The following is a 24,738-nucleotide window of genomic DNA, read 5'->3' as shown; positions in this document are numbered from 1 at the left end:
AAAGTCTCATCCGCCAAAACCAGCCCAAGTTGTTTCTATTGTTGATTTCTTTTGAAGTCAATGATATTGAAGCCTTGGGCATATGCTAATCAACCAGGTCCCACATTTTAGTTTTCCAAATTTAGTTTTCCACACAAGGTTTTGAGCTTTATAAACAACTAAGCATTTACAAAGAGAATATGTTTTAAACTGATCCAACTAAACTACGAACAAGAGATCAAGTATTACTCAAGTGCCGCCTTTCAAAATGCAACAGTTGAAACTTTTGATTCGGATTTGGAAGAACAAGGCTTACTATTGCTCAAGGCGAGGCCCCAGGCAATAATGCTTATTTTTCTCCTCCACTTTATTTTATAAATGCATCTAAATATCACTGGGACTGGACCAGTAACTATGAACTATGAAAAACAATCAATACCCACTATCACCACACGCAATGCAAACTCTAGAAATATGCACATAAATCACGCATATGGTTCCTACGATACAGGCCCTTCAAAGTGAGGGTCTCTATTTACAGGCAGTACAGCTCCTATCCATCGCAGCAGCTTATGAGAACAACAGGCATTTAAAGCTGAAAATGTTCTTATCCTGAAAAAGTAACCTTGAACTAAGCAAGGCAGCAGATAATTTGTGCCATTGATTTGCGCAGAGCAATCCTCTCAGAAGCATTCAGGTAGTGGTTTGGTTTTCAAAACTTGCAGAAGAGAAATTTAACTTTCACAGGCCTTAAACACTTACTAGGTTTCTAACTCTAGGACTCAACCTCCCTTTCCAGTTCCCTTAAGAGCTTTTCCAAAATGGAAAGGATAGGCTGCAACCTTCTTCTGCAGAAACTTTCTAATGGAAATATTGACTTCCTTGCACACCCACTCAGTTGTATAAAAGCTGTGGCAACTTGTCATACAGGAATTTCACAGCATCCCAGGCTTCTTTCACCATCTCCTTCAAACACATTAACTTACTTTATTCTGTGTTCTTAAAATTTGTGACATTAGATACTTGGAACTAAACAAAATACTGAAATACTTTAATGTACTGTATTGTGTTGAAAACTCCATATGAAAGTATTCTTGTCACTATTTTTTGAGCAACCAGAGATAGAAAATACAAAAGCCTTACCCTTTTTCAGATGAATTTAAGACAATTAAGGTGGTGGAAATAAACCAAACACCTTACTAGTTTATTCCCAGATAGGAAACAACAAGTCACTGCAAAAACTTTGTATCATGTACTGCATAGCCAGTCAGCAGACCTACCAGCTCCTGATTGATCCTATTTAATTCACCATGCTAAAAAAGATACACACCCTTTATGCTTTACAATAGAAAAACTAGATTAAAAAAAAAATCCCCCTATGTGCATCCCAACAGCAAAGAACACACTTTAGCCCAGTCACATTGGTAAAATTAGGCAATTTTGCTGCATTGCTTTTATAGTTACCTACCCACCAGATCACACCTTCTTTAAAACATATTTACTTTCCCCCCCAAAAAAAAGTTCAAGCTCCTCACACTGAATGTTTTTTACTGCTCACACATAAAGAAAAAGTATCTGGGAGTAATCTGCTTTTGGCATACACAATGGAATGAGGAAAGATACCTTGGAAATCAAACTGAAGCGAGTTCTAATATTTCTGTGTATATATATATATAAAGAGATAGGGAGAGAGAGAGAGAGAATGAGAGAGAGAGAAAGAGAGAATGAGAGAGAGAGAAAGAGAGAGAGAGAGGGAGGGAGGGAGGGAGGGAGAGAAAGAGAGAGGAAGAGGAAGGGAAAGAGAGAGAGAAGGAGAGGGAAGAAGGGAGAGGGAGAGTAGCTATTACTCACACCTTGCTATGATAATATGACTTGGCAAATACAGAGGGTCAAATGCCTCCCCTCTCCTCCCCTCCATATTGTGCTGCTATAATTGGTCACCAGCAATTTGACATAGAAAAGGTTTGTACATCTGCACTCAGCTGGCATGCATCCAGACAAGGCCTGGGGAGGGAGAACTTTGCAGGAGTCCCTGCTAGACACACACAGTTGGAAGAAAGCCTGCAAGACTGCAGATTAACAGTCTACAAAAAAACCCCACAACACCCAGACTATGTTGGTCACCTGAAAATCTTGTCCCCAGATTTCAAACCAGTCTGTCAGACACTAGACCTGGCAGTGCCTGAGGTTACTAGCATAGCTCTGTTTCCAGGCTGCTTAGATAACAACTGTGCAGCTAAGGGATGGACTGGGAGAAGTTATTTTAAGTTGCAATTACTAGTTCATACCTTATCAAAAGAGCTAGATGAGCACAATCGGTGCTGCTAAATAGCTTCCCCTCCTCCTCTGAAAGAGCAACAAGCATTTTAATCATGGCAACTAAAGGCAGAGTAAATAGTACCAGGTGAAGAGTTCGGTGCACACTGCTGCTGCTACTACCCTAGGAAACTCCAGTACCTCCCGTTCTTTTCACAGGCAGTCCTGCTGAAACAGGTTTGAACCACATCTCTCTTTTTTCTTGTAGAAATACTTACTCAGCCTCTTTCTTACAGTGAGAGAGGATCCAACTAAACCATCATGTTGTGGCAGTGCTCAAGGTAGAGGAATACACAGCAGCCTTCGCTTTTTAGCTGAGGGCTGGGTAGTCCCAAATGCACACAAATGCAAAGCACATTGCACTTTCAAAACAATCACTGAGTGGCCAGGAGAAGTGTTAGAAACATGAGCAAGAAGGAAAAGCAGCACTATTGCACATCAGGTGAGGCAGAGTTTTAGAAGGGGTTAATAGCAAGGTGACGGAGTGCAAGGTATTCTCCATTTCCTATATACAAACTAATTCCAACATGAGAAAAAATGCTAACATCAGATCCAATATTAAAAGTCATTGCCATAGCACAGAATATTCTTCAGCAGGCAAGGCTAAGTGTTGAAGGACAGGTTGACCTTGCTACAAGTTCATCTAAAGTCATAAGGCTGAATGAGGAAGCTGGGCACAAATAAGTAAGTTTTTACTTGCATGAATCCTTACACAGCTACACCTTGGCAATGGATTTCTCTTAGATCAGTCACACAGCTGCTACTAACAGCAGAGACTGGCCATCATAAATTTTATGCTCCCATACTGGTAGCACCTACAGTTTAAGAACAATGGTCCTATCAATCCTCCAGACCCACTACTGGCTACCAAATACAGTATTTTCCATCAAATATTTAATGAAATTAATTTTAATAGGATTTTATAGACCAGCTACAATCACTTATCATGGCCTTTCAGACTACCGCGACTTTCAGAAGTCAGACATTATGTTACTTATTTTATTTACCATTAGAAAACTCTACATGCTGTAAAAAAGTACATATGGCACCCAGCCACCATTGAAAAGGAAAGAACTGTGTGCTTTCCAGCTTTCTAAACTAGGTTCTGGAACATTTTCTTATAGTTTTGGTAACAAATCGTTGAAGAAGCTACTTTAAGGTTTTGTCTTTCTCCAATACTTATATTATGATCGGTTTTCCGCTCCCCTTCCTGAAAGAAAACCCACCAAAAGGTTGCAAGATTTTTACTTTTTTTTCCTGGCAAGAAGATGCTGCTCTAAGACTGCGCCACACACAAACTGGATGAGCAGCCAACTGCTGAGTGGGAGGCTCATTAAAAAGGGCCATTTGCTTGCCATATGTCTCTTTCTTCTAGACAGACTAATTCTAGTCATTAGAATTTTAACCAGAAATGCAGATTAGCAAAGCAACTTTCTGCTAAAATGGCACCAGAAATTTTCATAAGCAGAGTATTGAGAACCACTTGGTGCTCAGAGCAAGTTCCCGGTTTGACATGGGAGCCCTGATCCCAAAGCAGGGTTGGCAGAGCACCTCATCATTGCAAGGCCAGCATTTCCCGACCTCCCAGTGGGGAGCCTTTGTCCCTCCATCTCTTTCTGCTCCTGCCATCCACCACCACCCAGGCTGCTGCTATTGTCTCCTGCTTCCTCCCTCCACCACCAATTTCCTCTCATTCCTCTCCCTCCCTACTACTGCCCTAACATTCCCACACCCAGCAGGATGACTACAGGAGTATAAGCTGACAAGATCAGCCAAACCTGTCAGCCATTGAGAAGTCTGCACTGTGCTCCCAGTTTAGGGAGGCAGCACAAGCACATCTGCTCCCAGCCACCTACCTACAATATCTCTTGCAGACCTTCGCGTCCACTGGATCCATAGGATTCTTTGACACCTTGGCGTATCTTTAACAGCATGTGTACTACCACACCACTACACAAGCACAGGTAACCCACAGTCACCCACAGGTTTCCTGCAGTGGACTAGCAGTCAGTCAGGGGAATCAAAGTGACAAGAAAGGAAAACAACCAACCAACCTCAACCCCAAAGGATTTCAAGTGTATCTCAGCCTCTTTTTTAGAATCAGATAAAGTAGTTTTTCAGATAGGAACATATGCATACTAGATCTTTTTATAAATATCAGTCTCTCTTCTATTTACATACTGCTTTAAGGTACTACCATTATGAATTCAAATTCAGGTTCTCGCTTAATTTTATTTAGAAAGTTTGTCTAAATTCACGTGTTATGTTACTATAGCAACTGTTCTCTTGGAGGGTTCAACAGCACTGCACAGGAAAAATCTGATACCATGAACAATTAGAAGTACTGACCATTTCCCCCATCCAACATCCCACAAGGTCTAGTGAAAGTTAAAGCTGATTTAATATGATACAGCAACTCCATTCCTATTCAGAGTATTTCTCATCCCATACCTCAAGATATGCTGTAGCCTTTCCCCTATACTGACTCTGAGGGATGTATCCTTCCCAGCAGTTGGCTCCGGGTTTCTAAGTCACATTCATAAGAATCCCTCAACTCAGATCCATGAATCTGTATTGCAGCACTACTTTGTTTTTCTTCTATTTTTGGGATGCCATTTGTGTAGCAAATGTCTTAATTCCCACCACATTCTTTAAACCCTAGTAATTAATTTAGCAGGGACACAGTAGCTAAAGAACTGGGTTACGTAAGTCACCCTGCCCACCCATCTCACCAGTGTTCCTCTTTTCCCATCAAGCTTCACAGTGATCCCACTTGGCCTACACAGACTTTTTACTTTTTGAGTTTGGAAACACAGAGGCTCATACGGCATTTTATCAGACAGTTTTCCCCAATCAGTACTTCCTGCCGAACACTCTTTCTCCTCCATAGACACACACTTCACAGTTGCCTATGTTCTAAAGGTTATTAATGGTGAAAAAAAAATTAAACAAAATATAAATAAACGAAGCCAGTTCTGGCAGAAGACAACAGATGAACTTCCCATGATTTTGAGGAAGACCTTCAGAAACCTTCAGATGTGATCTTGCATCCTAATCACGAGTCCCTCTTTCATTTTGTGCACAGGTGCAGCCATCATAATGAAAATGGGACCTTTCACACGATGAGCTGGTCCACAGGCAGTAAAAGACGGGTCAGGTGAGTACCATGAAACAACGTAACAAGGAAAAAACGCAGCCAGTTTGAATTACTTCAGCCACTCAAATGCAGCCAGCCAGCCTTGGCTGGCTATTCCCAGTCTACTGCAATACAGAATTCATGTGAGATGAACCAGAAAGGTTAAACCAGTGACAAATATTTAAAGAGTGTGCTGTGAAGGTGCCTCCCCTGAAAAACATAACCTTATTGGCATTTTGATTTAAAAGATTTTCTTACTTTACATAGGCTATCAACCATCCAAGATGACAGTAGCATCTGTCAGTGTTGTAGATTTTGTGATAGGTGGCTCAGCAGCCAGACATTCCTAGTTTGAGGACACTCCTGAAAGCCCTTATACAGTGTACGGTGTATTTCCTTCTTTTCCCCTGCTCTGTCTGCCTTTGGGATCAAACTGCACACTCTGGTTCAACAGAAGAGTTGAGTCTCACCTGCAGTAAAGGGAATGAGTGCAAGAAACAGTTTCATGTCTGTATGTAAAGCTGTGAAGAAGTTAACATATGCTTTCAGTATCCCTCTAACGTGTAAGTCCTTCAGAGTGAGAAGTTAAATATCCATGTTTCTCCTATTGAGTATGGTCACCTTTGCTATTACAGTTAATAGCTTCCCCCACACACACTGAAACAAGTTCACCTTTGCCAACCAAGAACAGAAAATATCTGCACAACAGCCCATGACAATAAAAAAAGCGAGTTTTTCCACTTCTTTAAGTTTCAAAGCTCACAGAAGTGCCTTTCCCTGACACAGCAGAATTACTGTCTTGGATCACAGGCTAAATTAAACACACAAATTACATTCTCCATATAAACAGTTATACATGACTTAAATAGCAGGGTTTTATTTTCCTATTGGCACCAATTGGTACAGTAGTTCAGTCAAAGCTTAAGACATCAGTGATGTCAGTTGCTTTAACAGGCAGCACTGACGTGACCAGCTCTCGTTCCCAGACGTGAAGTGTGCCGGTTTCCATGGGGAGGATGCTCCAAAGAATTCCTACCGCACTTCCTATCAGTTGTTTTGAGCAGCAAATACTGGCTCCAGGGAAAAAAAAAAAAAAAGTCTGTTTGAGCATCCAAAAATTCACAGATGATGTCATCCCGCACGACAGATTTCTCTGAAGCTCCCTCCCCAAACACACATGACCAATCAAGACTCCTGCTCTACATTCCTGCCAGCTGGGTTCTGTATTTACAGAAGGGAAAGACATCAATAATTTTTGCCTTGCTTGTTTGCCATGTTAGCTCAGTTGTAACAGTTCCCCCTCCAGTCCCCAGAAGCAAAAGGGACAGTCTGTCTGAAAGAGATTTCATAGACTAATTATAGAAAGCTCATGGCAATTTCTTCCCTCGCAAATTCCCATGCAGATTTAGTCCACGTAAAAAGTCAGAATATCAGCAAAGGAAAAAGTGGGGACGAACTTAAACAAAGTGAAGCCAAAAGTAGAAGAGCCAACCAGATGAAATGAAAAAAAAAAGAAAAAAAAAAGGTATGCAGTAGACCATAACCAAATTCCTTAAGCATTAAAGATTGTACTTCTTTGCAAGAGTCTTCATCTGCTACCAGCATGCACTATGATCCAGGTAAGACTCATGCGACAGTTACACAGGTGACTGCACCATTCCTAGCAGTCACATGTGCTTGATTTCTTCTGCACCTGGTACTCTGTTTATATGAAAAATTCATGCAGGGTTATGTAAGAGATTAACAAAAGGTCTCATTATTCATATGAAAGATCAGCTCAAAACATAAAATTTTTTAGAATTTAATAAAAATTCTTCCTCCAAATTTGCACAGAAGGAAAAGCATATTTTTTTTAACTGATTAAACAGTGAGCATAGCCTTTACAACTACCTTCTCTTTATTCTCTTCTTCCATTAAGGGATAACTTCGAGGCCAGATGGGTGGTGCTAAAACTGTAAAATTCCTACTTCATGAAAACTGAAGTTCCAGATTGTAATTACAGACTATAGGCTAACAGACCCTCTTTGAGCTCCTTAACTACCCTTAAAAATTTTTAACTGTATGATTTTCTACGGGCCTGAACATCTAGTTCAGGGTAGGAAAGGTGTGAAGCAGTTTCACACCTAATTCATTACTCGTTTCAGTGCCTAGAAACACAGAGCTTCATCCCTTCCAAACCTTGCTGGCAGGAGCTCACCAACTGGGTAGGCTTGTGTTCATCCACCTCCTCCCTTTTAAATTCTTAAGCTATACCTCATGAAAGAGGAGAATAGCTGCCTCTTGGGAACTCAGGAGCCACATTTCCAATTTCCTTGTGACTAGTTCTTAGGGTAGCCTCAAGGGGTCAGAAATGTGGGATCAGACGGAAACCTTGAGTGCAGCCTCTGATTCCCAGTAGGGACCAGCCTTTTAGTTTCAGCTTCCAAGTGGTTAAGTTAGGCAGCTTTTAAGACCCTTCTCTCAAGCACTTAAGTCTTTCCAGCATCACGTGAGCCCAGCACTCCACTGTACCAGCCAAGTAACTCAAGCAATGCCAAGCAAATCCTGTGTGATTCAGGCCATCTCCCAGTCTTCTGGGAACCAGTTTCCTGGCTGCTATTCAACCCTCCCCTCAACTGCAATCTTTCAAAATATCATCCTCCCCAGTCAATTTCTTTAGTACAAGCCTCCAGAGCTTTTTCCCAATTGATGCGACTCCAACCGTCTTCTTTGCTGCCCACAGAGAACTGTAACAAGAAAACAAAACAAAACAAAAAAACCCCACCACCTTATAGTGAATGCTTGTAAGGTCATAGCTGAATTTCAGCAAGTTTCAAGTTTGCAGACTTTGAGTAACAGCCAAGAACTGTGGAAGTCTGAGAGGAACATGTTATACTTGGAATCATCAGTTGTAAAAGCTTCAAGTTTTCACTCTCTCCTTCTACTCCTTTTCTCACAAATAAAACAAAAAGTTCAACACTGAGGCAACTCTTAGGTGTTTGTTTTTTTTTTTTTAAGCAAGGGTAAGATTTTACTTGTGCCAGAAGAGAGAAGGACGGCTGTATCTAAAAGCGTGCACCTCTTTCCACCTAGTACCTCAACTGTAATAGTATTGAAAAATATCTCTTGTTACAAGCTTTTGGTCCCTTTAAGGCACTAAGCAAAATCCCATGAAACCAAACACATTTTATAGTACAAACTGGTGTCTACAAACCACAGACTCTTAAATCCAGGTTAGAAATAGAGAAAATGCAAGTATTTTCTTTCCATGAACTTCTGGGACTTAATCAGACTTTTTCTCTATCACTTGGAATACTACTACCCTGTAAACTAACCCTACTGCTCTTGTTACATCAAAGAGCAGCAGCCTTTGAGAGCTGCAAATGCTACAGCAGTTCCAGTTCTGCTGCCTGGTCCATCTGAAATATCTGAAAGGTAGATTTGGAAATAAAAGAGAGTTGAATGTGGTTTCACTAAAAAGCTGAATATAAACTTTGATATATCCACCCACCAAACTGAGCATCAAGCAAATTCTACAAGTTCTGTAGGGGATATCAGGAATCTCATAGGCATAAGGCTGTATATGCACAAAGACAGAAACAGTCTCACAGTCTGCTGAGTTTAATTTATGAAGATGGTAACTTTGCAAGCAAACAAATAAAAAAAATAAAAGAGAAGCCCCCATACATACACATTCCTTAATTGTTATAAAACAAAATGCAAAGTAGAAGAGATTCTCTAACACAGATGGTACGACAAAAAGGGAATATTTCATTAAAATTAGGTAAAAAGCTGCTACTTGGCCAGACTGGCTAGTGGGGGGACATGAAAAAACAGGAAGAAGAAGTGCACCCACAAATACAAAAGGAATAAGCAATTTTTGCCAGCAATTTTATTGACTTAATTTTGATTCTGTGATTTGTTATTGCACTGTAGATCAATGGAGAAGTGTTTTCCAATATTTAAATGGGCACAGAAAATATCTGAAATAACAGACAGACAGGACCATGGGAAAGTCTGACAGCAACTAAACTTGTTGAAGGTAACTCTTTGAAAAAAAAAAAAATGGATATTTGCTCAGAACAGCTCATCCATTATTTCAAGGTGACAGGTTTGAAAAATCCATGAATAAGAAGAGCTTCTAGACTACAAAGCTGTGATTTCCTGAAATAGAAAAACTAAGTCTTTAGTGGGGAAAAATGAGGTAGCAACTAAACTAAAATCAAGTCGATAAATATATTTTAAGGCATAATCATGTCCCTGACAGAAAAGCATGGAATTATGCCTTATAAGGAGTTACAGGTGTTTCAGACACTACTGATCTCCAGCTTAGAGCTGAAGATGCAAGCACTGTTCAGGAAAATGAATGTCCTCTCTTTTTGCAATACCCAGGCACTACTCTACAATCAGACTTTTAGATGAATACCAAACAGACTTACTTCTATATGTTTATTGAGATAAAAGGGTTGCAGTTCTCAGGAAACTTCACACAGTCAAGTGTTCAGAGCTAAAGAAGTCACGTCTCTTTTAAAAACACAAAGACTAAATGCTGGTGCAATGCTTTCCTTTAGGAGCAGTACCTGTGAAGAAAAGCTTTCAAGCCTCCAGTTGCTTTTCAGACTGTACAACTCTTTTCAAGAAAAAAAACCCAAACCAAAACAAAATAAAACTTGGGTACCAGGGGGGTTAAACACATGAGTAGATTGTTTTCTTGCTTTTCTTCTGAGGACACCCATTCATTAATCATTTACCAGCCCACAGACACATGGCAGCCTGCCTCTCTCAGAAGCACTGAATTTGGGCCCTGTTCTCCAGAAAGTGATATTCAGTTGTAGAGCACAAAAGCCCCAGGAGAACTATGTGATAGCTGGGTGCCAAGTTAAGTTCAAAGCAAAACACAAAATGCAAAACACATTTTGTATCAGGGAGTGGTGTACCTGTTGGCTAGAAAGGACTCACTTAAGTTCTCTATTCCAGAACAGTGTCCCTCCCTGTCTTAGATCTCACTCACCTCTTTGAACTTAAAATTACCCCATCAGAGCTGTACTGCTCAACTCCCACAGAAGAACAGGCATAGCTCTCCCTGGCACCACCTGCTCTTCCCAGGGAGGCAACAGCCCAGACAAAGGGCTCTTTGTCCGACATCACCTTCCTTGACCAGCAAACACCATCAAATTGCACCTGAGGCAGTGGAGAGTCTAAACTGAATGTAAGACAAGGAGGTTCCCCCTCTGTCCCCAAAGTCAGCACAAGTTGGCAGCAAATGCCATAATGCCAATGAGCAAAGGATGTGTGCCAGTCTAATGTTTTCTCTTCTATCCAGGGCTGGGAAGAGAGCACACTCACACAAGATCCAGCATACTACAATCATCTAAGAGTGTTCAGCATCACCAAAGCAAAAATCAGAGGTCTTCCAGACCTTGGATGTATCAGGCTCAGGGTGGGTACTAAGAAATAGCAGCTGTTGCCATCATCAAGACAATTAGGAGATGCCTAACTCACACCACACTCCAGTGCTTTCCTCCCTCAGTGCCCAATGGCCAGCTCTCCCAGAGCGGGCAGCAGCAGGCCTGCAGGGACAGCAAAACTGTGCCTTTGGACCTGAGAAGCTTCTGCAGCTGCACATTGTAAAATCTCAGGGATTTTGCTCTACCCTGCTCCACCACTGCCAAGGCAAGCTCACTCCTGAGAAGACCTGCAGAGAGTGTCTTCCTCTGCGTTAGCAGGACACCATGAGGAACAGGCTCATCAGGTAGCACTCCATGATTAACAAATCAAACCTGTAGAAACAGGTTTCAGTACAACAGTTTGTTGTACACCAATTCCAACACCAGAGAAGGGACTTCTGACTCATTCCCACCCGACACCCCACCTGGGGAAGGTTCACATGACAGGGTTTTATATTTCCTCATTTAAATGACATTAAGAGAGCTATCAGCACACTCAGGTATGCAACTGGACAGGGCATCAGTGATTACTGTGTATTAGCAATCGCACACCTTCACTCTGTGGTGGGGAGGTGTGAATTGACAGGAATATTTCCAGCACTCCGGATGCATCACAGTGTGGCACACCCTGAAATAGGGTGTTACTTTCCAACACCTTTCGTCATCAGTTGCCTCCTGTGACCACACAGACGGCAGCAGAGACACAAGAGGTCTCCTCCAGACCCTGGGTAAAGCCGAGTAGAAGCTTAAAGAAAAAGAAAAGGACTTTTATGTTTGTATGTTTGTCTTTTTTAGAACATCATCTCAAAGGAACAGCTTTGCTCTCAGAACGGAAAAAAACCTCAAACAGACAGTAGAGAAAATGAACCCTCAGTTGCAACAGCAGAGATAAGGCCCTAAAAAAACCAACAGTAAAAGTCTTGTTATGATTTGATTAAATGTGGGAGTGAGTATTTGGGGCAGAATAACCTAGATGCTGCCAACCCATCCCAAAGTACTTTTTCTTCCATTGCATGCCCTCACCAAAACTAGCACGATCCGTGGAAGAAAAGGTTGTCTGTGTAGGTGGGGGTGTGCACACACTCCACTGCTCTCTGTGCTGCTTTTCCTATACAGCAAGTTTTAGGCAACTACATCCAACTTGATCATCAACTTTCACATCAATAATCTGCGCACATAAAGAATTGTGGCCATGTAGTACAGGTGTTTAAAATGGACTGAACCTAAGCCATTTACAATCAGAGCAGACCACCTCTGTGCCTTGATGAGTCCTCAAAAAAGCTTTTGATAGTTTTGAGCTGTAGAGCCCTGGAAAGTAATGAAAGAAGAGTCAGACAACAACTGAGGGGCAGAGTATTAAAAACTCTCAGACAGTGTCTTCAATGCCTTTCAGTTATCACAAAATACATTTGAGATGTAGTCATCAGCACTCTGGGACACATTTTCCTACTCAGATACCTCTGCAGAGGAATGAGAGGCTGTGTGAGCAGCAGCAGAGCAAACCATAATTCTGCAAGATACCAACATCTTCCAAATTCAGATCATAAACCAGTATTTTCCAGAGGCTAACCCTCAGTACGTGGCAGTTTCTGAACTTTCAAGTATTTTCATCTCATTTATCAAGTTAAAGATTACAGTGCTGCCTAAGAAAAAAGTAACAGTAACATTTAACATCAACTGGAGGGTATTGGTAATACATGCTCGCTTTTAGAGCAGAAATTCAGTATTAAGGATATCACAGTACCAGGAACAAAACAAAACTAGTTCAGACAGAGAGCTGATAAGACCTTCCTATAAGTATCAAGTATGAATTGTGTACCTGAGGAAAGCAAAGGACACCAAAGCAATGTCCATTTGCTCCAATGGTTTACCTTGGACTATTGTGAAGTCCACTCTTTCATGCCAAGGCAGGGCACTATCAGGACATTAATTTTTATATGCTCTCTATTCTATATGTACATGAAAACTTCTGTTGCTTTAGGAGCCAGAAACACATTAGTCATTTGGTTTAAGTTACATAAAAATTGAACTCAATACTATATTAATTTTTACTCTAAAGAGAAGCAGATTGGAGAGAGTATTCAAGATGGAATGGTTAGACTAAAAGCTGTCATATATGACTGTTCTTTAACAGCAAATGGAAAAATTAACCATATTTGCCATCCCCAACAGAAATGACCAGGATAGCAGTTTCCCAGTAAGGAAAGGACCATCAGCAAGACTGAAGAACTTGGTTTCTCTTAATGAAATTTCACTTAAATGTGAAACACATCGTTTTCCTTCTTTAACAAGGTTTTATTGTATTTGTTGTATTGCATTGTTTAATAAGTGTATCAGAACCTGATTAAGCTCGTAGCAAAATAAGATTTACTTCATGCTCATATTTTTACATGTGAATGATGACTTTGTGGTACTTAAGTCCACAATCTCAGGAGAATAACAACAGTTTCAACTTCTCTTCCTGCTCAACTGTTGCAATCAAAATCATGCTGCAATTTGTGACTTAAAAAAAAAGGTATTCCACTAAAGTAAAAACAAACCTAGAAAGTACTGAGCTCTTATGTTCCCTCTCTGAGGGTCATTCTGGTAAGCGGTACATCTTACTTGACAGAAGTTTAAAATTTAAGCATGCAAAAAGTCAGTCCTATAATCCAAAATTTATATAGCATTACAGTTTACAAACATTTGCCTATAAGGACATAAAATCCCTCCTCTAAAACCAAAAACTAATGGCTGAGCCCCATATCAACATTCTGCCAACTGTTCTAGCTGTGCTTCCTGCAAAGACAGAAAGCTCTCACATGCAAACAGAGAGCTGTGCCAGCCAGCTCACACAGCAATCATCATCTGACGGCACTACCTTTTGGTAGCTGCAAGTCCTTCTCAGAAAGGTAATGATTCTGGAGCACCTGCCACCTCCCAGCCTTCTCAGAGATCAGTGCAGAGCAGAGCCCCAGCTCGCTCCAGAGTCAGCTGCATAACTCTGTCAGGTCAGCACCAAGCCCAGCAATTTAAACTTGGCCTTTTTAGTGCAGGGTTCTGGATCCTGAGAGCAGTGAACACAAGGCAGTACACAGCACAGCACTGAAAGCACACTCAGTGTTAGCCTGTAGATCTCTGTACAGTTCTCCACAGCAGCACAAGTTAACTTTAGGGTATGGAAGACATCTCTAAATGCATCCAAGCGCCAGACTGCAGCGCTTTCCTAACTAATCCTTCATATGCTTAGATTCCTCTCTCCTTTCATGTAGGCAAGCCCATCAGACATGCTCTGATTCTGCAAGTTAGCACTGACCATTTTCGTGAAATTCCTTTGGCAGCATCAGAGTCCATCACATATTCAGTAAGCGCCCTCAGTACGTGGCAGTTTCTGAACTTTCAAGTATTTTCATCTCATTAACAAAGGTTTTGTGGCAGGGAACTTTCTGGAAATTGACAGCAAAATGTAGTCTGCCAACTAGACACACACTCTTTTTCTGCATTAACACAAGCCAGGAAGAAAAGCTCATTAACGTTTTTGTAGTATCTTAGGGGACAGATTTTGATTTTGCTGGTGTCTGTGTAAATTTAAGCTACTAATGAATGGAAATATGGAGAGTTGGGAAACCCTGCTTAGCAGAACTTTGTTAACTTGAAAAATGAAGGATCAACTTCAGAAAACCTTTCAAGAGTCAATCTTCTTTCATGCCAATAACCATTTTATTTTCTGTTCTCTTTCTTCCAGGAATCTTGTGAGGATTTTAAAATGCGGCATTCAGTTTGAAGGAAGAGAAATGTTTATCTGTCCACAGCACTGGATCTTATGCAGCCAGGACACGTAAAATAAAAAAGTCAATGTTACTAAGCATAAGCACTAAAAGCTGTTTATACTAGGAAAGTTAAATTCAGAAAGTTTTAAAGCCACATCTATTATGACGTCTATATGCCATCAGACCCAGTTTTTACATGCATCTTAAAAAAAAAAAAATTAACCTTCCAGAAGCAAACTCCAAGGACAAACAGTACATAAGAAGGCAAGTGGTGCAAGTTTCATGTCTGAAATAGGGTGCACCACAGCAGTTACAGCAGTGGTGAGATTGACAGAAAGCATTTCAGCCAGGTCTTGTACACCTCAGCACACTCTCACTGCACCAGTGTTTTAAAGGAGACTGTAACAGAGCTGAATACATTACTCAATTGACAAGTGTTTATACAGAAGACCAAGTAAAACACTAAGCCCCTGCCTTTACTTTGTAGCCATGGCTCTTTCAGTTCACACTTTCCAGCTTTTAAAGTTTTCTATCTACCGCGATAAGATAAGCATTTCCTACTCACATAGTATTGTTCTATTCAGCTCGTGAATAAGGACATTAAACAGCAGGGAACAGTATTAAAAATAATTTCCTGGGAAAGTAAAAGTAATTTGAAATCATAAAATAAATATGGATTAGTTGCATCATAGCTACTTGGAACAACAGTATTTACTACATCATCCAAAAAGGCTGACAGTGACAAGGAACTACTGAGGAGTGTTAGTTTAAAAACTATGCTATTATTACAAAGGGTCCCTTGCTTTTAACATGGAAATACTAAAAAAATCCCCCCCCAGCTTGAGTATGCAACGAAGTGTAAAACCCGTTCCATCTTTGTCCAAACATTTCAAGGCATTTTCAAGCTTTCGCACTTGTGTCTCCACATTCACAGATGAGAAGTGCTGGCAACTCATTATGCTCAAATTGAAATCAATTCCTCTACATAGCTACATGTTCTGTTAATATGCTGCTCAATGAAATACATATATTTAGTAGCAAATCAGTATCTCTTGTGCTCTGCAACATTACTAAAAAGTTAAGTCACAGACAGTGGCATCAGAGGCTGAGCTTCACTCTGTCAAATGAAGTCATCATTGTAAGTGGTAGGCAATTCATTCTTCTTGAATTTGCATTTCAGGTCAACAATAGCTTTACCTGCATAATGTACAGGGATTTCTATCTTTGGCCCTATGACGTAGTGACCCTCCTCCAGACTGTGAGCTGTAATTGTTGTCCACTGTCGACATGAATGAATCAGAAGATGATCGCTCTCCCGAAGACCTTCTACAGTTTCTCCTGCAAAACAGATGTAGGGTTTTTTAAAAAAAAAACAGACTTATTGCATGAAGAATTAGGAAAACTTCACAACAAGCATTTTATTCTCATTGGTCCTTATTTTTTCCAGACTTTTGATATTTAAAAATCCAATTAAATAGATTTCAATTCTAGAGAGTATTTGATTTTGCAGCATAAGCACTTCACCATCCAGAAAACAAACATAAAGCAGAACAACTCAGAGCATGCATACAATAATATAGAGACGCAATTCAGATTACTCAGTAGTGGCTCTGGGGCTCCTTTTTCAGCTTACTGCATAAACAGACTTTTCATATTTCTATTTCTGTCTGCCTATCACACTTCATACAAATGCTTGAGAGGTCTTTTAATTTTTAAATAAAGGGAAAACCCCAACATATTCATATGTTAAAAGATCAGCATCACACCATCCTACAGCCACCTGAAGCCAAGTCTTGTTCATTACTATGAAGTAACTGGATATCACACTCGCAGGTACAGAGATATCATCTTTGTCATTCTATGCCTTTGCAAGTCACTGCCTAATTAGCCATTCATAGGCCTGTAAACTTAATCCTATCACTTAATGAGGAGAAATAAATAAGTAAAAATTCAATGCACATCCAAGTCCCCTCCCAAAGAGAAATTCTACCAGAAGCCCCCCCAGACAATGTGTAGCTCATCTTTGTAAGGCCCTCTCTCATACTCTGGTGTCTGTCAAATCAATCCCAAACACAGTCAGAGATACAGCCCTCCTTTCTTCCCCTGTCCCTACCAACTCCTCTTCATTTCTGCAGAGTATTCTCCCCTTCTCTACAGTTTGCAGCATCAGATCAGGACTAGAGTGCATTGCTTGGTTTTAGACAGACCACTCAAAATTCCAGCTATACATCTCAAGCACGATACACAAAAAAATTTCACAGAGCAGGATGTATCATAGCAGACTGCTCTTACACACCTGCAGTCCTGCCCACCATGCTTCTGCATTAAATACAAAAAACCCAGCCTTTCTCAAGGTGTCTTTAAAGCAGTCATTTGAACTCTCAAGAACACTCAGTAGACTCTAAACACGGGCCAAGAATAATGGAGCTTTAAATTTCATTTCCCTTCTCTCCCACCAGCCCTCTGCAGCTACAGCCAAAAATAACGCAAGTAGTTTAGCCCTGAAATCAAGTTTGGACAAAACCCATCCCCTTCAGCTACTACAACAAACTGCACTTTCTCCTCACTGTCCTCTGATATTCCTAAAAGTCAGTGGAAGAATGAGAATTTCCTCAGCCTGGGGCAGAAGACATTTCCCTTATTCAATCCCTGCAGAGGAGAGCTACTTCCCACTGAGATTTTTATTTGCCCACAACAGGCACTCTTTTCCACCGTAGGCAACAGCTACTACACACCCCATTCCTGCCTGATTTCATGCTCCCATTCTATCAGAAAACATCCTCCTACACGATTCAAAACACAGCAACTGGCGTGTATGAGAATTGTTAGATCTTAAATCAGAAGAGACCATTACGACCATCTGCTCCAACACCCTTTGGCCACAGGATTTTGCTTGTTTTCTCCAGAAACTTGGATTTGGCTAAACAAAGGAGAGACCTGGCCCAACCTGCAGATTCCAATAGATAGACTTTCCTGAGTCTGCTGTTCATGGCCTGTTAAACCTTAAAAAAGTTCCTGTTTTGCAGATTTGGGTCTTTAACTTACAACAGTGTGTAAACTGCTATTACGGGGTTGTAGAAGAGGAACAAAAAAAATTAAAAAAAAATCAAAAGCTATACAGAGTTCCTTAATACTAGTCATTTTTGCTCCCATGAAGGTACAGTTTCTAGGTTTCCTTCTTTTTCACAGCACAGAAGGTAGCTTCCAGGTAAACAGGCCGTTTCATGAACTGGTTTCCAAGTGTTCCTTGAACCACATGCCTTGGCAACCCAGACAGGCAGGCTGCTTAACACCAGCTCCTGATCCCTGGGAAGCACTTCCCCTCCACCCACACTGGCATAAGGGACCTTGGAAAGTCTAGGGAAGAGTGGCAAAACTGCCATACAGCACCAGAGAACTCTTCGGCCCCAACCATATCTTAAAAGAAATTCAGATATATTTGTTGGAGGGGTCATGCATCTGTTAAATTTTAGTAAATTATCAGACCTTGAGCATCTCCTGTTTTCTGCTCATAGGGAAACTCCTAATACGTATAAAAATTATCTTCAGTGGCTGAAATTTTGAGGGAAAGCACAATAATAATAATAATAATAAATGGTGTTACTTGAAACTCATGTTTCAGTTCAGACTGTTACACTTATGCTTCCTATAATCCATGGCAACAAGTAATTATTTTGTCCCACAACAAAATCAAACTAATGACACCTAAGGGAAGAATTAGTGTTTTACTAGTTTCACTGCCAGTAGTAAACAAATTTGGAATAAAATAAAAAGCATCTCTGGTATGCTTTTTCTCTGCCTTACAATCTGTAGGTATAATTTCAGATCATTACCTAAAGGAAGGCTGGATTCTAAATCCAGGATTGCAGGGAAGTAATTACAGTATGGGTCACTCTCAAAGAGTGTGAAATATGAGAAACATATTCTCAGGAAAATAAAGACACCCATTATGAAAAGGTGCTTCCAGTCATGGCTCACATGCCATGATCTGTTAAAGTGGTTACTCCACTAAAACTGGGTGGGACAGGTGAGTGTAAAAAGAGATTAGTAAGGCAGGCCCAAGACTAACTACGTAATTGAGTCTGCAGCTGGAAGTAGCTGTATTTTTTAAACAGAACCTTGGAAACCACAATTCTGATTATAACAATTATTTGCTGCAACCAATTACACAGGAAACGAATTTTGTGCTTTGCCACAGGAGACTGAGCCAAGGAGAGAAGGTGGAGCAGATGTGACAGGGAGGTGACATTCCCCCTGGCTCCCTCACAATAGGAAGGTCTGTTCTTACCAAGCCCTGATCTTTCCTAACCATGGGCGAGACAGATTCCTGGGGTTGCTTTATAGGAAGAGGCTCCTTGCCACCAAGGAAATAATGGACTCACAAAAACACCTGGCTAATGATGGTCTCCATGCTACAGGAGGAAAACGTGACTGAGGACAAAAGAATATGGCAACACATACTCTCTTCTTTCTTGTTTTTTCTTCTAGTCTGTCTCCCCCATAAGACTTGCTCGCTGCTTTTAAAGTGGTTTCTTCCAGGTAAGAGACACCTCTGACACTTGCTACACGACTTGGCTCCCAGCCCAACCCAGCCCAGACTTAGCCCTTTACACTTCTTGGCCAACTGTACTTTGCAAAACAGCCACACACATTCAATCTGATTTCCCCCCCACCTCAGTAACACAAGTTATGCAAGCCTTCCATTAATCACATTTCAGCTATGTGGGAGAGAACTCGGCAATCCTCACATTCACCAACTATGCAACTCGGTTCTCACCTATTCAACATACTCCTACGCCGCTACTTACATAAAAACAAGATGCCATGAGAAAACAGAGAACACAGGCCACTCATCTTCAGTAGTAGTTTTGTCTCTTATGATCCAGTACGGATTAGCTCTATCTTTTCATCCTCTCTTCCTCGCCGCCCCACATGCCTGTAATATAATTAAACCACTACAAAGAATCTACAGGCAAATATTTGTGTTGTTTTTCTTCCCCCCAAATAAATGTCAGAAAAGCAAAGAACTACAACGTGCAACTCCCCACCCTACTCCAAGTTGTCTACCTCTTTCCAAATATGAGTCAAGTTTATTCATAATCATGCCTGAGACTAAGAAACCCATGATTCGCTAACAGTGCCTAAACCCTAAATAAAGTGTCAACACCCATCCTTGCCTGAGATTAAAAGCCTCACACTTCTGAACTGAAAACTTAGCCTGTATGTTCTGTCATAAGCTGTCCTCCCACAAGCACAATTCGGGCTACTTCACCCTGCACCACCAAAGCAGCACTGCAACAGGTCTTCATGTGTTCATTGTTCATTGCAAACAAGATTCACTATCATTTTTTAATTACATGACCCATTTCCACAAAATTCCTATAAACCTCTAACATTGTAAACAACACCCTTGTTGAAGGGCAGTCACAGGGGGAATGCTGACCGGGAAAGGAAAATTGTTCGCATGTTGATACAGCTGTAAAAAAAGGTAGTTTCTTAATCAAGAGTTGCCTGCTTATTAAATACCACCTACATTAAATACCAATACTTTAATAATTCTTTCCAGTTCCAAAACTGGATCATCCATATTTGGCAAATCTTGGCTCTGTCACTGTAAACACTCCAATTTCAAATTAACAGCTAACAACTGTAGCAAGACTGGGAGCAGGACACCTTGATCTACAAATTCAGAGATGAATTTCTATTTTCACTTGCAGTTTTTAAGAACCAAGTGAGAAAACAGAGGTCAACTATGTGCAGGGACTGAATTTATAAATGTCAAAGCTGCAGCACAGAAGGAAGCAAGCACTGACCTCCCTGCAAGTAGTTGCCACTGTTTACTTTCTAAAGACATACACTTTTATTTATTTTAGCCTTTCACAATTCCCAAATGTCTAGGGTAAAGCCTCGGGGGTAGAACTGAGACCACTCCATTTTTGAAGGGTTTGAGCACTCCCACCTCCTCTTTGCTTCCTTCTGGGTCATAGAATATCTCAAATTGGAAGGGACCCACAAGGATCATAAACTCAACTCTTTACTTCTCGCAAGACTGCCTAAGACTAAACCATATGACTAAGAGTATTGTCAAGATGCTCCTTGAACTGACAGGTTTGGTGCCTTGACCACTTCCGTGGAAAGCCTGTTCCAGTGACCGACCACCCTCTTAGTGAAGAGCCTTTTCCTAATATCCCATTACAGTCCATAAAAGAAAATTCACACAGGTCCCACATATTATGCTTGCCAAAGACAACAGTGACTTTTCAACACCAACCACTAAAGAAAATTCATCAAACAAATGAAAAAAATCCCAAAAAACAACGACTTTAAAGGTTCTCCTCCTAGTATCAAAAAACTAACATTCCAGTCACTGCAAAACGTTCAGGCCAATATGACTCATTCACTCACAGAAACTACACTGCTAAAAATAAGCACTGATCTACAGGAATATAAACGCTTTATAATGCCACACACTGTCATCATGGCTAAGAGTTTGCATCAATGCTTTAAAGCATAAGCTTTGCGTCTGGGGACATTAAAATAGTAGGTAACAAGGTAATTCAGAGAAAGAGAAGTCGCATGCAAGGTTCCAGTAACGTAACAGATTCCATTTGCACACACCAGATGAACTAGATACCATTTCCTCCTGCCAGGAAGATGGTTATGGAGACATTCCACTCATCTCATTCATCATAGAAGACTGAAAAGTGAGTTTAATGCTGTCCCTTGCACATCAGTTCAAGCATGCTGAATTTTCTCTTCCTGGATTAAAAAGGCTGACAGAAGAGAGCTCACAAGAAACTTAAGATGGTTTTTGTGAAATAAGTGGTGAAGAAGAAGCCTACAAAACCCCAGGGAAAACTCAGCAAGACTTAGGGCCATGTGTTTTCATTAAGCCTAAACACCATCTGCATGCAAGGCAACAGATGCTGTACAATTAAGTGCATCACCCAGACTGTCTTGGTCAGCTAAGTAGGTGGTGAGTTTAATTATTCCATCTAATGGTCCACAATCACATTATATATTATTAAACAGAAAAATCTCAGCAATATTAAAATCATTTCAGTGGGTGCTCAGTCAGGTACCTACAAAACCACACAAGAGAATAACTTCAACTTTATCCCCACTCAAGTTTGCACTAACATTTATTAGGAATGAAGGGTTAATTGGTGTAACTGCAAAAAGAAGTGGTTGGCTGGTCAGGTGAGCAGTCTGCTGCACAGTAACTATGCAGAACTGTCAGCATGTGGGCAGTGTTACAAGGGAAGAAGGTTTATTTTGCAACAACTGAAAGCTAAGAGATGAAATTATTAGAAGCCGGAAAAAAGAAACAAGTGAGGTTCTTTGTTATTTATCATGCTGTCCCCACACCGAGGAGCCCTACTGACACGGTATCTGCTCCACTGGGCATGCAGCTTCACTGGAGGTTGAGGACCTAACAAGCCATACATTAACACACACCTTAAAACTATCCTACTGCATCACGAAAAACAAAGGACAGCCCCAGTCAGTATGAAATGAAGTTACAATCTATTGTTAAAAAAGAAAAGGCAAAAAGAAAAACCAAAAAACCAGTATGACAGACTTCATGACTGTGCAAAGAGATGTTTCGGGTCAGAGGGAGGTCACACTGCTAGCACAAATATAAATGCCAGTGCTGCTTTTCCAAGCCAAAAGAAGGAACCTACAACACCATGCACTAATAAACTTATAAAAGCTGTCTTGTTTTTGGAAAGGCAGACTTGAGTTCCTACTCAAGTGACAGCTAGTCACATAGCTCACACACATGGTAACACCTTAAGATGAATTCAATTCCTTTTCACCATTCTGGAAGATCCACAGCAGGTAAAAGCTAAAGCCAAGGCTTCCTTTCAGCACAAAAGTTCAGGGGTCCCTCATATAAAAAATGGGAAGCTCAGGGCCCAGTGCCAATGAGACAGCACACCTGAAGAGTCCATACACAGGTCAGAAATACCCAGCAGTGCACAGCGAGCACCTATGAACTGCAGGCACTGCACACACCAGCTTCAGCCTCCTTGGCAGTGAGGGGCTGTGAGCATCACAGGTACTTGCAAGCCTTTCTAAGGTACGCTTTGCAATGTGGCCAGGTGCTAATACCAGGCTAGGTACCACAACATCCTTTTGTCTTTTTTTAGAAAAATAACAAACCCAACCAACCAATCAACCCACCAAAACCAAATGAAACCAAAACCAAAACCAAACAAAAAACCCCAAAACAAAACAAAACAAACCCAACCAAAAACCAACAACAAAAAACCCCCAATCATAACTCAGAGCCATTCTCATCTGGGAGTCTGTGTTTTGTCTCACTGGCAGACTCATCCTTTACATAATCTTCAAACAGCTCTCAGCACTTTGGTTCTTGTTTAGCCAGTTATTCGTTTGGGCTTCTGATCTCTTGAAATACAACACGACAAAAACCAAGGCATAAGGATCCACAGAAAAACAACAGACAGCAAATTCTTGTTCCACACAAAACAAGTAAGCCAAAAAAGATCAAGATATATGTCAGGTTGCATCATGAAGAGTTCACTGTTAATTTCAATTTGGACTCCTTAGATTCAGAGGGACACAGAAGCACCACTAGTGCTCAAGCAGCACTGCACTGAGTATGTTGCTTTCATGGTAGTAAGAGTACAAGTTCTCTGGAAAACACACACAAAAAGCTCCACCCAAATTGCTAGCATGGGCAACAGGTCAATGGAAGAGAACTCCAAGTTGTCAATTTTCCAAACTCTTTGAGTCTTGGCATCTATTTTCATTGCAGCCTGAACTAAAAGAGCAGCATGAATTCTTTCACTTAGGGAACAAGACTATATGCCTAAATAACCCTCTGTGGTTTTAATACATGCAATGGAGGAGAAACAAAAGAAATTAATATGTGACAACTCAGTAGAAGACAGACCTAGCATATTCTGTTTGTTAACCAAACACCTGCATTGCCATCATACATGACTATCTGAGGGCAGTTGTCATCAAGGAGATGAAAGAAACAAGTGAGCAAATGCCCTTTTTTCCATTAGAAACATGGACTTCATCTGAAGTCAGAATGGTCTTGCTGTTTTAGGCAGACTGAAACTGCAACAGTGAGCAGGACAGCTTCCATCCGACTTCCACATGGCTGTCAACACATGATCCTTCACCACGTCCAGCACTCAGTCCTATTACTGCTACCACATCTCACGGGCACAACAGCTGCCTCTTCTCCTACAGAGCATTTCACTAATACTTAAAGTTTTCTTCTTTTATAAGGAGAAGTTTGGCATTTACATTTTGGGAGAAGAAACAAAAAGTTCTTTCTAAGCCCGAATATTCAAATTAGGACAAATCATTTTATTTTATTATTATTTAGCAGGTCATGCAACCCCTCCTCATGACAACTTCTACCTGAACTCTGAGGGAGGGTGGAGGAAGTCAAACCTTTTGTTTTCTGCATGCTGCATCATACTCCAGAGTATCTGTTGGGTATTTACCAATGGAGACATACCTCAATGAATGTCAAAGACTAATAAATATTAAATTAGGGTGGTTTGCTTGCTTAAGCTTTGGCACTGTACTTAGTTACTGAGTCAAATCTCCATGAGCTGTTCAGCCTGCCAGTGCTATTTCTTCCGCAAAAGCACTGGTCTATATGTAGGTCAGTGGAAAAAGTTCATTAGGTAGAGAACAACATCCAAATTTTCCAGCCATAAGTAGCAACGGGAATTTGTATGGAAAAAATTCACATCCCTGTAATGTCCCTCAAAGGAAGGAAAGAAAACCCCGGAAATATTTTGTTACATGATAAAGCCTACTTGTAGCAACATCAGACCTACATGAATTGAATTTTTTTTCTTTTTGTTTTTTTTTTTTGGTCACTATGACTGAACAGATGCTTGGAAAAGTTACTCTTGCATAAAATGCCTAATGGGAGAGAAGTAAAAAGGGCATGCAATTGTAGAAAACACTGCTACTGAAGAAAACTGCTCTGAAAGCCTCTCCATGTTATCAGTCTCACTTTGTTATTCCATACAGATACAAAAAAATTAAAATCTAGCTGATCAGACAAACTTCCTTGTTTAAAGAAAAGCAAAACAACTTGCAGGGGAGTATATCATACAAAGTCTAAATACAG

At 40.7% G+C, this 24,738-nt stretch overlaps 1 protein-coding gene across 1 annotated transcript in view; it reads right to left on the bottom strand.

Annotated features, from left to right (window-relative positions):
- The window catches only part of GAREM1 (GRB2 associated regulator of MAPK1 subtype 1), a 101,749-nt gene that overhangs the window by 60,225 nt on the left and 16,786 nt on the right, over positions 1–24,738 (bottom strand). Inside the window, exon 5 of the mRNA XM_029959378.1 lies at positions 15,804–15,944. Coding sequence (XP_029815238.1) covers positions 15,804–15,944 — 141 coding nt within the window. The remainder of the gene's footprint in view (positions 1–15,803; positions 15,945–24,738) is intronic.

This window comes from Manacus vitellinus, unplaced genomic scaffold (assembly GCF_001715985.3).
Source record: "Manacus vitellinus isolate BGI_N305 unplaced genomic scaffold, ASM171598v3 scaffold_1_pilon, whole genome shotgun sequence".
Lineage (NCBI taxonomy): Eukaryota > Metazoa > Chordata > Aves > Passeriformes > Pipridae > Manacus > Manacus vitellinus.
This window is presented reverse-complemented; position numbering and strand designations above follow the sequence as displayed.